Genomic DNA, 12724 nt, shown 5'->3' with positions numbered 1-12724 from the left:
CAGCTTAGAGAATATCAGAGCACCGGTGGGCAGGTGTCAGAGGCCTGGTGGGAGATTTGGCTTCTGGTTTACAGGGGCTGGGGCAGGTGCCTCAGTGTCTGTGTGCAGCCGCTCTTGAGAGAGCGAATGAAACATGGGCGTGGGGTGAGGACATGACAGAAAACACCAGAACATCTTATCAGACGGTGGCAATTATTCTAAGGCCTGGAGAGAGTGAGTGGGCACAATCATCAAAGTAGCATATCTGAACTCACAACTCCACTGGGAAGGTGATGTCACCGCATTTTCCAGATGGGGACATGGAGACAAGCCCAGAATTCAGCCATTTCTATGTTTTTTTGTATCAGTCTGTTTAGTCATTCAAGTCTAAGACATAGAGCGGTGATTCTCCAGCCTGACTCCCCCTGGCGAGCCTGTTAAAAAACGCAGACCACGGGCCCCAACCCCATCATCTGATTCCCACATTCCACAATCCAAGAACCTGCATTTCTAAGACATCTCCAGGTAAGATGACGCGGGGAGCTGGCACCACACTTTGAGAACCACTAGTCGAGGCTGCCTCGGTAACAAACTCCGGGTGATGCCGACACTGCCCGTCTGTCCGGGGACCACATTTCACGTGTCAATTACTTCCTAAAACGCAGGCAAATGCAGAGACACAGACTCGGGCATCTCACTTTGACAGGTTTACCTGGTGAATGGGTGTCTTCCGGTGGCTCCAAGAACAGCAATCACCAGGGCCCTTGTTAATGCCAGAGGCTTCCGTTCCCTCCCTTGGAGGTTCTGATTTATGGATATGAGACGGGCCTGGGAGTTTCTATGTTAACAAGAACCCACAGGGATTCTCATCCATGAAATTTCGGGGAAGGAAGTCCTTCCCGTGGAAGACCCTTACTTAACTGCTGAGCAAATGGAAATGTGAGGGCAGCGCCTTCCCCAGACCCGCTGGACTTCACCTGTCTGAAGGAGAGTCCAGTCCCTGCAAAGAAACCCACACCCCGAACGAACCAGTGCAAGTTCACAGTGGGACGCAGCCCAGCCAAGTGCAGAGCCTGACGCTCGGGGGCCCTGCGACCTCTGAACCTCTAATGTGTACCAGGTGCTTAGGGGTGATATCATTGAATTCGTGTAACAGCAGCCTTATGAAGGAGGCAGGTGGCTTTATCCTCAATTTCCAGATGAGGAAATAGGCCCAGAGAGTTAAGTCGCTCAAAGTCACATGGGAAGCAGGTACCGGAACTGAGATAAGAACAGGTCTGTCTCCCTGCAGAGACAGACTCTCGACCACGTCTGTCCTACCTGTGCTGTTGTGACATCATAAGGAATATATATATTTTCGGTCTTTGTCTGGGCTCCTAAAACGCTCAGAATCTCCCGAGTGGTAGAAGTGATGGCAGCACCTTTCGTTATTCATTGCAAACCAGTTTCCATCATGCCTGAGTTTAAGTCAGTGATGACTGGTGGCTGGAAGCCCCTAGAAGGCTTCAGGATGCGGGCTGGTTGCCAGGGGAACCAATCACGTGATTAGCGGGTTGGCACTTTCAGCCCCACCTCCACCCCGCCACCAGGAAGGGAGAGGGGCTGGGGATTGAACTAGTCACCAGCGGCCAATGATTTACTCAACATGCCAACACAACGACCTCCATAACAACTCTAAATGGAGGGGTTTGGAGAGCTTCCGGTCGGTGAAGCTGAGAGGGTAACACACTCAAACTCCACAGGGAGAGATGCTCCTTTGCTCGGGACGCTTCTAGATCTTGCCCTGCCTGTTCATCGGTATCCCTTATACTGTCCTCTATGATACCCTGGTAACAGTAAATAAGGTGTTTCCCTGAGTTCTGCGGCTACTGTAGCAAGTATCCTCATTTTATTGCACTTTGCTTCACTCTGCTTCCCAGATATTGCATTTTTTTTTACAAATTGAAAGTTTGTGGCAACCCTGCATCAAGCAAGGCTATGGGCGCCACTTTTCTAACAGCATTTGCTCACTTCGTGTCTCTGTGTCACATTTTGGTAATTCTCGCAACACTTCAAAACTTTTCCTCATTATTATATTGGTTACAGTGATCTATGATCAATCTTTGATGTTACTATTGCAAAAGGATTACAGCTCGCTGAAGGCTCAGATGATGGTTAGCAAAATTTAGCAATAAAGTACTTTTAAATTAAGGCGTGTACATTGTTTTTTTCTTAGTCATAATGCTATTGCATACTTAATAGACTATGGGATAGTGTAAACATAACTTTTATATGCACTGGGAAACCAAAAAATTGGTGGGACTTGCTTTACTGTGATATTTGCTTTATTGCGGTGGTCTGGAACCAAACCCGCAATATCTCCATGGTCTGCCTGTACTGAACTTAAGGACAAGCCCAACAGAAGTGTGGGTGACCAGGGAGCCCACTATTTGCGATTGGTACCTGAAGTGGGGGGCGGTCCTGAGGGACTGAGCCCTTAACCTGGGGGTCTGTGCTGACTCCAGGTAGTGTTAGAATGGAATTAAACTGTAGGACATCCCACTGGTGTCCACAGAGAGCTGGAGAAGTGTTTGGTGTGGACAAAGCCCACACCTTAGGTATGAGAGGTGTTGTGAGGAGAGAACCAGTTTTCTTTGAGTGGTGAAGGGAGATGTGTCCTAATAAAGGGCACCTTAGGGGCGTCCCTGGTGGTGCAGCGGTTGAGAATCTGCCTGCTAATGCAGGGGACACAGGTTTGAGCCCTGGTCTGGGAAGATCCCACATGCCGTGGAGCAACTAGGCCCGTGAGCCACAACTACTGAGCCTGCGTGTCTGGAGCCTGTGCTCCGCAACAAGAGAGGCCGCGATAGTGAGAGGCCCGTGGACTGCGATGAAGAATGGCCCCCGCTTGCCACAACTAGAGAAAGCCCTCTCACAGAAACGAAGACCCAACACAGCCAAAAATAAATAAATAAATTAAAAAAAAAAAAGATCCTTTGCTTGGGTTTAAAAAAATAAAATAAATAAAATAAAAAAATAAAGGGCACCTTGGAACCACCCGGCCTCCAGGTTCAGGGCAATGGTGTTTGGAGACCGTCCAGGAGGCGTGCTTGTCTGTATCTTCACTGACTACTTCCTGACACCCTCCCCACTCTGGGTGACTGGTGCCTGTCCTGCTCGGCCCACCTACAGTGGGTCCCTGAGTCTTGTCCTTCTCTCAGAGATCCCAGTTTACCTTTTTCCATCCCCCACTCAATGCACGTGAATTCAAATTTTGTCTCTGGGCTGATCTCAGCTAGTGGTTCAGAAATCCCTAATTTATACTAAGTTGTGAATGACTGATGACATCATTTGACACTCTGCCAGGACATGCTGACTCAAAGGAATCTCCAGTTGGCGTTACAGGAAGGTGGGAGAGGTATTTTTGGACAGGCCATTATACTTTTTAGAAGGTAAGGCAAAGGGGAGAGAAGATGCTATCCCACATTAGTTCCTCCCTTGATACCTTTCTACCTGGGACAGTGGGCTCTCAGTACCCCATTAGCCAAAGCTGTTCCTAAAAGTGGGAGGAGGAATCTCTACAACTTAAGGTCCCTGTGCACTGTGGCGACCGTGGGCCAACCCCAGGCACCGTCTTAAGCCCTGAAGGAAATTGCTGCCCGTTTCCTTGCTTTCCCTCAGCGCATCCGTGGATGAGCCTGCCTCCCAGGGCTTGGCTGGCACTCACAGGCTCCGTCACTGCCGAGCACGAGACGCTCACGAGAAACAGAAGCTGGGCATCTGGCTCCCTTGCACAGCCCCGGAGCTCCTGGGGGGCCGGTGGTGTTAGGAGGCTGAGCTTACAACACCGATGGTCTCACCTCCCCGCCTACTAACACAGGTACTTAAGAGAACTAATTAAGAATTCACACTGAGAGCCCAGAGGCCAGAGCCAGCCCTCTGATGCATTTTCTTCCATCCTCCAGTAGGTTTATTATTATTATTTTAATACTTTCTAATTTAATTTCCCTCTCACTTTTTTTTTTTTTTTTGCCACGTCGTGGCATGCAGGATCTTAGTTCCCCAACCAGGGATCGAACCCATGCCCCCTGCAGTAGAAGCTCGGAGTCTTAACCATTGGACCACCAGGGAAGTCCCATCCTCCAGTACTTTTAAAGTTGGGATCCTCTTACCTAAAAATCTGGATTTCTGGCCTCTCTTGGAATATCAGAGGAATCAGAGGACCCACATTCACTCTTTTGTGAGGGCATCTGCTTGGGACTGTGTTAGTAGCCTCCCCCTCCTGGAGGGGACCCCACCCAAAGTACCTGCCAACTCCAGGCCCACTCACGCACTGCCCATCATTCTGTCTGGCCCTGTACGTTTCTGAATTTGTGACTAAATTGTTTTCCTATGCTTTGGTCTCTATGAAGGCCCCCGGTGCCCCAAGTCATGGTCATTCACACGCTCGAATGACATCCCCTTAAGTGAGGGATGGATGACTTGACTGGCTTCTAGTGAATGGAATGTGGCAGAAGTGATGGGGTATCACCTTCAAGATTAGGTTCTTAACAGACTGTGGCTTTCATCTCTCTTGGTCTCTCCTGGATCACTCACCCTGGAGGAAGCCAGCCACCGCTTCCTGAGGCCAGCCCTGTGGACAGGCCCACGTGGTGAGGGACTGAGACCCACCGAGTGACTTTTGAAGTAGGTTTCCCACCAGTAAAGCCTTCTGATGCCACTGCAGCCAGGCCCACAACTTGACTGCAATCTCGTAGGGACACTGAGTTGGAGGCACTCAGTTCAACTACACCCAGATTCTGACCCGCAGAGACTCTTGTAAATGCTTGTTGCTTTAAGTCACTAAGGTTTGGGGCAATTAGTTACACAGCAATAGATAATATAGCTTTAGATTTTGCTGTGAAGATGGTTTTCTGTCTACCACCTACAGACATTTGAAAGAATATTATCCTGGGAAATGGGCCTCCATCCTTTCACCTTAGTCTGGCGATCCTGATGGTGACAGCCACGCATAAAAGGTTTCCGTCAGCTGACTTTAGGTACCAGAGCAATAGCCAAAACAGCAACATGAGGACTCCACATTATTGAAAAGAGGCCTGAAGTCAATGCTGTTAATACAGCCATGATTCACTGTGAACAGGAAGTTTGCCTTCTAATGGTATTTAAATCAATCAACTTAGAACAAGCTATCCCTCAGTTCTACAACCTCATTGATAAAATTCACTCTTTTAAGACACAATCCCTGGTTGGAGAAATCTGGGGACGAGGGAAGGAGAGGGTTGTAGGAGCAGAGTAGGGAATAAGTCATTTCAGTGTTAATTGTTAAGAGTGCTGTTTAAAACTTAGAAGTAAGGCAAAACGTTGGGTGGGGCATGTCTTTTCTGATAAAGTGTTTAGTGCTATGAATTTTCCTCTGATTGCTGCCTTAAATCGGTGCCATTGATTATGACAGGTAGTGTTTTGATTATCTCTTTAATACAAATTCTTTAACTCTAGTATGTATTTCCCCTTTTACCCAAGGGTTGTTTATTAGAAAATGTTGAAATTTCCAGGTGGAAGACTCTTTTGCTTTGAGTACATCCTTTCCTTGTCATGCTCTGGCACTGTTTAACTAGGTCACCTAAAGATTATTTAATTATCTAAGGGGTGCACCTGTGTTTGACTTTGCTCTGTGCTGTTAATGAAGGACTCAGGCACTGTGAAGATACAAGTCAGCCGGGAGATTTCTGTTCAGAAAAAAAAAGATTACCCCAAAGGACACAGTTTTATTGCCCTGTAGTACTACCACCAGTTTTGACTTGAACTTATTAAACTTATTACAGAATGACTTCTTAAGTCAACTGCAAATACATCATCTGTCCAAGTGTTATTTGAACCAGCCTTACACTGGCCTCCTGGATTCAAGCATGGTTTGAATAAAGCTTTGACAGATGTTCCTTTTATATTGCATGAGGTGTTCATTTTATATTGCATGATTTAATTTTTCGAAAATCATACATTGAAACAAGAGACCTTCAAAGCTACATCTTCTTCCTTGGTAACCTCCTAATTATAAAAACTCAGTTACAAGTAAGCCTGTAGAAATAACGTGGTTGAGAAGACCTGCAGGAATCTATTTCACTCCCGATGTTTAAAAGGTAAAGTTCCTTGAAGCAAGTGAGAATGTGTTGTGGCCTAACACGCAACATTTAATATCAGAAATGGATGGCCAAAATGTGCTGGGAAACTACCCTCTAAAACCATGAAATGCATTGTTTTTGGAAACATGAACAGGAATTGCTATCTAAAATGTTCAGGGCATTCCTAGGAAGTCAGGCCCTGGGTGGGGGTAGGGGTGCAGGGTGTGCGGCCTGTGTCCTGGAAGCATTTGGAGCAGATGGTGAAAGATATGCATGTGTATCAAAAAAAAGCCAACCAATGCTCCAGAAAGAGGCTACTGTCCCCATGACCTCTTCAGATGGAGTTTCCTGGGGGATCTCTCTGGAGAAGGGTGAAGCGATCAGAGTGGAACCCTCAGGAAGGCTACATGGGATGGGGGCGCCACATGAGAAAGTCAGGCCAGGTGCAATTCCCACCCCTGCTGGGGACTAATAACCAGCCCCTGGCACTTCAACCTCCCTGGGCCTCAGTTTCACTATCTGTGAAAGGAGGAGGTATAGACTCCACAAAACATAAGCCTTCACTCTCCAATACAGAAGCCACCTGCCACATGTGGCTGTGGAACCTTTGAAATGCTGCTAGCCTGAACCAAGATGCACTCGGTGTAAAATACACACTGGATTTCAAAGGCGTGGTACTAAAAAAAAAAAAAAAGTAAAATATCCAATTAATATTTTTATATTGATTACATGTTGACATGACAATATTTTAGATATACTAAGTTAAATAAGATATATTATTAAAAATCAATTTTGCTCATTTGTTTTCTTAAATGTGGCTACTAGAACATTTAAAATGACATCTGCAGTTCACTTTGTATTTCTATGGGGCAGCACTGCTCTAAGGCCTCTCCAGGTGTAAGCATCTAGGAAGAAAGAAAAGACACACCGAATACTGATGTCAGGTATGCTTTGCAATATTATTATGAAGAATTAGCAAAACACTCTCTGACATAGATCGCAGCAAGATCTTTTTGATCCACTTCCTAGAGTAATGAAAATAAAAACAAAAATAAAATGGGACCGAATTAAAAGTTTTTGCACAGCAAAGGAAACCATCAACAAAACGAAAAGACAAACCACAGAATGGGAGAAAATATTTGCAAATGAAGCGACCAACAGTGGATTAATCTCCAAAATATAGAAACATCTCATGAAGCTCTATAACAAAAAAGCAAACAACCCAATCAAAAAATGGGCAGAAGATCTAAATAGACATTTCTCCAAAGAAGACCTACAGATGGCCAAGAGGCACATGAAAAGATGCTCAGTATCACTAATTATTGGTGAAATGCAAATCAAAACTACAATGAGGTATCACCTCACACCGGTCAGAATGGCCATCATCAAAAAACTCTATAAACAATAAATGCTAGAGAGGGTGTGGAGAAAAGGGGACCCTCCTACACTATTGGTGGGAATGTAAACTGGTGCAGCCACTATGGAGAACAGTATGGAGATTCCTTAAAAAAATAAAAATAGAACTACCGTATGACCCAGCAATCCCATTACTGGGCATATACCCAGAGAAAACCATAATTCAAAAAGGCACATGCACCCCAATGTTCATTGCAGCACTATTTACAATAGCCAGGACATGGAAGCACCCTAAATGTCTATCGACAGAGGAACGGATAAAGAAGATGTGGTATATATATATATATATATATACAATGGAATATTACTCAGCCATAAAAAAGAACAAAATAATGCCATTTGCATCAAGGTGGATGGACCTAGAGATTGTCATACTGAGTGAAATAAGTCAGACAGAGAAAGACAAATATCATACGATATTGCTTATATGTGGAATCTAAAGAAATGGTACAAACAAACCTATTTACAAAACAGAAGTTGAGTCACAGATGTAGAAAACAAACTTGTGCTTACCGGCAGGGAAACGGGGGGAGAAGGGATAAATTGGGAAATTGGGATTGACATATACACACTACTATATATAGAATAGATAACTAATAAGAACCTACTGTATAGCACAGGGAACTCTACTCAATACTCTGTAATGACCTATATGGGAATAGAATCTAAAAAAGAATGGTATAGGTGTATGTAGAACTGCTCAGGGGGGCAATCACACCAGTCCTCTTCCCGCACCATTCTCTGCTCCAAGAGGATCCCCCTCGGGGTCACGGACATGGCAACGAAAGACAGAACGAATCCCTCATGGCAGTGCTCGAGCTGTGAATTGAGGATGACTTCCTGGCACTACGCCGGGGCCACGGCTAGGCCTACGTGACATTTCTACCACCAGGCAGACACCCTCTTAGCCCACATGAGCTCCGTTGTCAATGGATAAAGGGGGTCGACACCAGCTTGGAAGGGCAGCTGGGAGCCTGATGGGGAGGGGTGGAAGGTGGGCAGGAGGAGGGACACAGCAGGTTTGGGCTACAGAGGCAGACCCGTGAGGGCACAGGGACAAGACCGGTGGAGAAAGAGCTGGGAGAAGGTGGAAGCACCGTCTGAAAGTCCTCGAATGTCAAGGTGAAGGGTACAGACCTGGTCCGGGGTGCAGCACAGAGCCGGGGTCTGCAAGCAGGCAACTCAGATGGATGGAATGATTGACAAGAAACAACCAACCAACCACATTCAGAGGTGGTGCAGACGGATTCCGGGCATCATCTGCAGTGCCCACAAAGGGAAGAACGAGACCCTAAGTAGGGAGTTGGATGTAGGGAAGGGAAGGAGGGGTGGATGCTGAAGTCTCGAGGGGGATCTGCCAGCACTGGGCGCCTGGATGGGGTTGGGGAGGGGTGGCTTTGGAAGCTAGGCAGTCCAGGAAAAGGAGGATTCCAAGATGATGCTGAGCTTCTCGGCCCTCAGCCAGGACCCCCTAGAACTCTTCCAGCCCAGATGACGCCTTTCTTACTGTCTCTTTCACACAACACAGCCTTGCAATCTGACAGCTCTCCGTGTCCACGTCTATGATTAGGTGCAGATAACTTTGCTGCCTTGTCTAGGGCATCACCTGTCTGCCCCCACATGTTTTCACAGAGACCTTGCAGGGCAGGAAGATACTTTTCTCACGGGTGGTTGAGGAACATTAGCAATGATGCTGGGAAGGGCTGTGGACCATGTGTTTGTCCGGCACAGGATTTCTGTGGCCAGGCTTCCAGGAAGAGACTCCACGAGCACCATAACCCCGGGGCTTTGTCAATTACACCAGAATGCTCAGACCATCCACCTTACCCAGGACCCTTGCGTCCTACAACTCATCTGGGTCATTTCCAGGAGCCAGGACAGATGCGAAACCACAAATCAAGGCTCGCTGCTCGTGGTTAGCAACTCTGGCTTAAAAGCACACACTGGATAGGGGAAGATGACGCTGCAAAAGAGGTCTGCTGATTGTCTTTCAATGACCCACGCTTTGCACAAAATCACGTGAGCCCTAATAACCAAGAAAGGGATAATGAACATGTGGAATTCAGCTGTGAGCCAAGAATGTAACCACGAATTCCCACACCTTATGAACTGGTCCTACCTGGATGTAGGGCATCGCTGGTGTGTGTGGAGGGCAGCCCTGCAGGGACACAAGAGGTTCGCTGAGTCCCTAGATTCAACCCCGGCTCTACAGCAGAGGCCACTTCCTAGGAAAGACTGTGCTGGGGCCCCACTCAGGTCACCTGTCCTCAGAGTCCCTTTTACTTCTTTCACGAAGCATTGTTTTCTCTTATAATTCGTTATTACGGGTTTAATATTATATTTGATCAATATCCTTCTTTGGTACCAGACTGAAAGCCCCATGAAGTGCGATGGCTTCTGGCTTTTCTCTCCCTGGTGCCTAGGACAGAGCCTGGCTGATCACAGGTGCTCAATCAATGTGAGTCAAAAAAAAGCATGACGAGTAAACGAAGAGCCAGTGGGTCCAGGGCTGTGCGTAGGGACAGCCCATCTCAGCAGCCGAGGGCTACCCTGGCAACCCTGAGTGCTACCCTGGCAACCATTTTTACAACGAACCTCCAAGGAGTCAGTATTAAATGTCCAAGGGGCAGTTGGCTTCATCCTTATGGATAACTGCATGCCTAAATTGTGGAATAATTAATAATAACTAACAATATTGTTTATCTAATATTATAATAATGAATGATATTATTATTCCATAATAACCAATTACGAAATAGCCATAGTAAAGAGTAACAATGTCTATAAAGAACAAGAGAGAAAGAAGTATAAGGTAACTATATCAACCACTTGGACCATCTAATGAATAAACGAGACAATTTAAGCTCTGCAGAAAAAAAAAAAAAGACAACACCAAGTTATATAGTTCCAGCCACTTTCACACATTTTCCTCAAGGGTATTTGACTCAGGAGAGAAGCAGACTTGCCCTCAGTGGGTTCAGGCAGCCTCTCACCTCTTGTCTGATGGATTCTTTCATAGGACGTGGCCCAGAAATACAAGTTAACTACTTTACCTGTTATTCAACTGAAGGAAAAAAAAAGATTTTTCCCAGGACTGCAGGAAAAACTGGCTACATCAGACCTAACAGTAGGTAGCCTTGGGTCCAACAAATTCCTCAGGAATTTTCAAAGGCAATTTGGACTCTATTCCATTTTCTCCTTTTGCTGGGACTTTAAAATCTAACTACTAGGTGAGATTCAGCCCCACTGCACTTCCTGAGCATAAGGTGGTGATTACGGACGATCCAATATTTAGGCTGATGTAGGCAGTGCCTCGGGAGAAGGGGGGTTTGGGTCCACCCTGTCCACCAGGATGAAATGAATATCTCAGCGTAAGACAGAATCCAGGAACCAAAGAGGAGTCAGGAGCCTGGTCCACGGGAGGCTTGAGGGGCCCCTCTTGTGCCTCCAGTGGTGGATTTTACACAGGTTTGATTCAAATCAAGTAAACAGGCTGCGAACTAAGATGGCTGCGTCCACAAAGCTTAACTCTTAGGACTGAGAATGGAGACCATCTGTGTCAACACAACTTAAGTATTTCTTCCAGGAAGTTATTGTAAACCAATAAATAACTCTGCTGTTCACGGCAGGAAATTCCTATGAAACAATCTGTCCTGGCACAGTTTGCTCACCTGGGAAAACAGCTTGCTGATCAATGGTTTACTCACCAAGATTCCCTTTAAGGCCCTCGTCCTGCTGTATCCCACCCATCCTGAACTATATTACGTCACAAACTTTGCTGAAACCCAGTCGATTCTCTGCCTTGAGAAGCACAGCTTAAAGGGTTTGGGCCTGGACCTCTAAACCCTATAAAGATGCCTCCTGGCCTTAGACACCAATAGGCCTGTGCCCTGGTGATGCCCCCCTTGACAGCAGTTGCTTGAATGAACTTGGCTTTGCTTTACCAACAGGCTCTTCTGATGGATTTTTTTGAGCCCACAACTGACAGAATAAATCAGGTTTGGCCTCTTGGAAACAGGAAGCATATAAATGCTTTGACTAGCCTATGACAGATTTCAAATGCACATTTCACCTCCACTTCCCTCCTCTTTTACATGATTCTGTATTTTCCACAATGAGTTTGCATTATTTTGAGGGTGAGTGAGAGGATGCAAAGCAAACACCATAAGAAGAAAATCAATTCCCAAGTGTACATTAGAAACGATTGTCAGGTCTTAATTTAACACACACACACAACACACACACACACACACACACACACACACACACATACACACACACACACACACACAGAGTATATAAAATACCCATTGAGCAGCTCATCTCATTAAGCTAGCAAGGTCTCCCATTGACATCAAAAGGCATGGAGAAAAGTGGTCCAGTTTTAATCAGGTTGCCTTGGGTCTCTCAGGCCTCTGGGGTGTTGATAAAATACACCAGCAAAAACATTCAGTCAGTTTAGGGTAAGGCCCAGGAATCTGTGTGTAGCTCTCTTTTTTTAATGAGCACTTAAGTGATTCACAGAATCAAGCCAAGTGTAAAAGCACAGGAGCCTACAACCGAATCACTAGAATGCCAAGTCCAGCTTCCATCAAAAACTGTCCAGATGAAAAAGGACCAGGTTGGCAGTTGACAAAGGAAGGATGCCTCAACTGTCTCACTCAGGTGGCATCTCCCCATGCCTGGGTCCTGGGCCTGTCTGGAAGCACACTGACTCACAAAAGCCCCGACCTCCTGTAAAATCTGGGAATAGCTCACAGCTGGGCTCAGGCAGGGTCCCCCAGCCAGAGACGGCTCAGAGAGCAGGCTTCCCCCACCGTTCTCTGCAGCCCTGCAGCTCTCCATGCAGCCAGCACAGGGAGTGAGATTCCCGTTAGCAACACCAATCAAGGCCTCCTTTTACCTTAAAGAAACTTCCTCGCTTCTCCGGACCGCGGGCGCCCATGGTCCAAGCTGACATTTCCCGCGGCGAGGCTCTACTGCACGCCTGGGACTCCTGAAGGTAGAGACATTTGTAATGGTTAGTCCAGCCTGTAGGAAATTCCTTTCTAAGCCACAGAACACTCACAACAACAGTCCTGCCAAGATCTTTTTCCATCAACAACAGAGTGCCATTTTATTTCCCACCAAAGCCCTTCCATCTCCTTTCAGGCTGATTTCCTGCTACAGACAGCACAGTTCCTAGACTCAGCCCCACCTCGCTGCCCGCTGCACCGCCCCCGGCCCGCCCC

At 46.6% G+C, this 12724-nt stretch overlaps 1 protein-coding gene across 1 annotated transcript in view; it reads right to left on the bottom strand.

Annotated features, from left to right (window-relative positions):
* The window catches only part of RIN2 (Ras and Rab interactor 2), a 105118-nt gene extending 92527 nt beyond the window's left edge, over positions 1–12591 (bottom strand). The window contains 1 exon segment of the mRNA XM_007454525.1: positions 12397–12591. Within this exon segment, the coding sequence (XP_007454587.1) occupies positions 12397–12591 (195 nt within the window).
* Between the last annotated feature and the right edge of the window lie 133 nt (positions 12592–12724).

Source organism: Lipotes vexillifer, unplaced genomic scaffold (assembly GCF_000442215.2).
Source record: "Lipotes vexillifer unplaced genomic scaffold, Lipotes_vexillifer_v1.1 scaffold365, whole genome shotgun sequence".
Classification (NCBI taxonomy): domain Eukaryota; kingdom Metazoa; phylum Chordata; class Mammalia; order Artiodactyla; family Lipotidae; genus Lipotes; species Lipotes vexillifer.
Note: the sequence above shows the minus strand (reverse complement) of the source record. Positions and strands in the feature narration are given on the sequence as shown.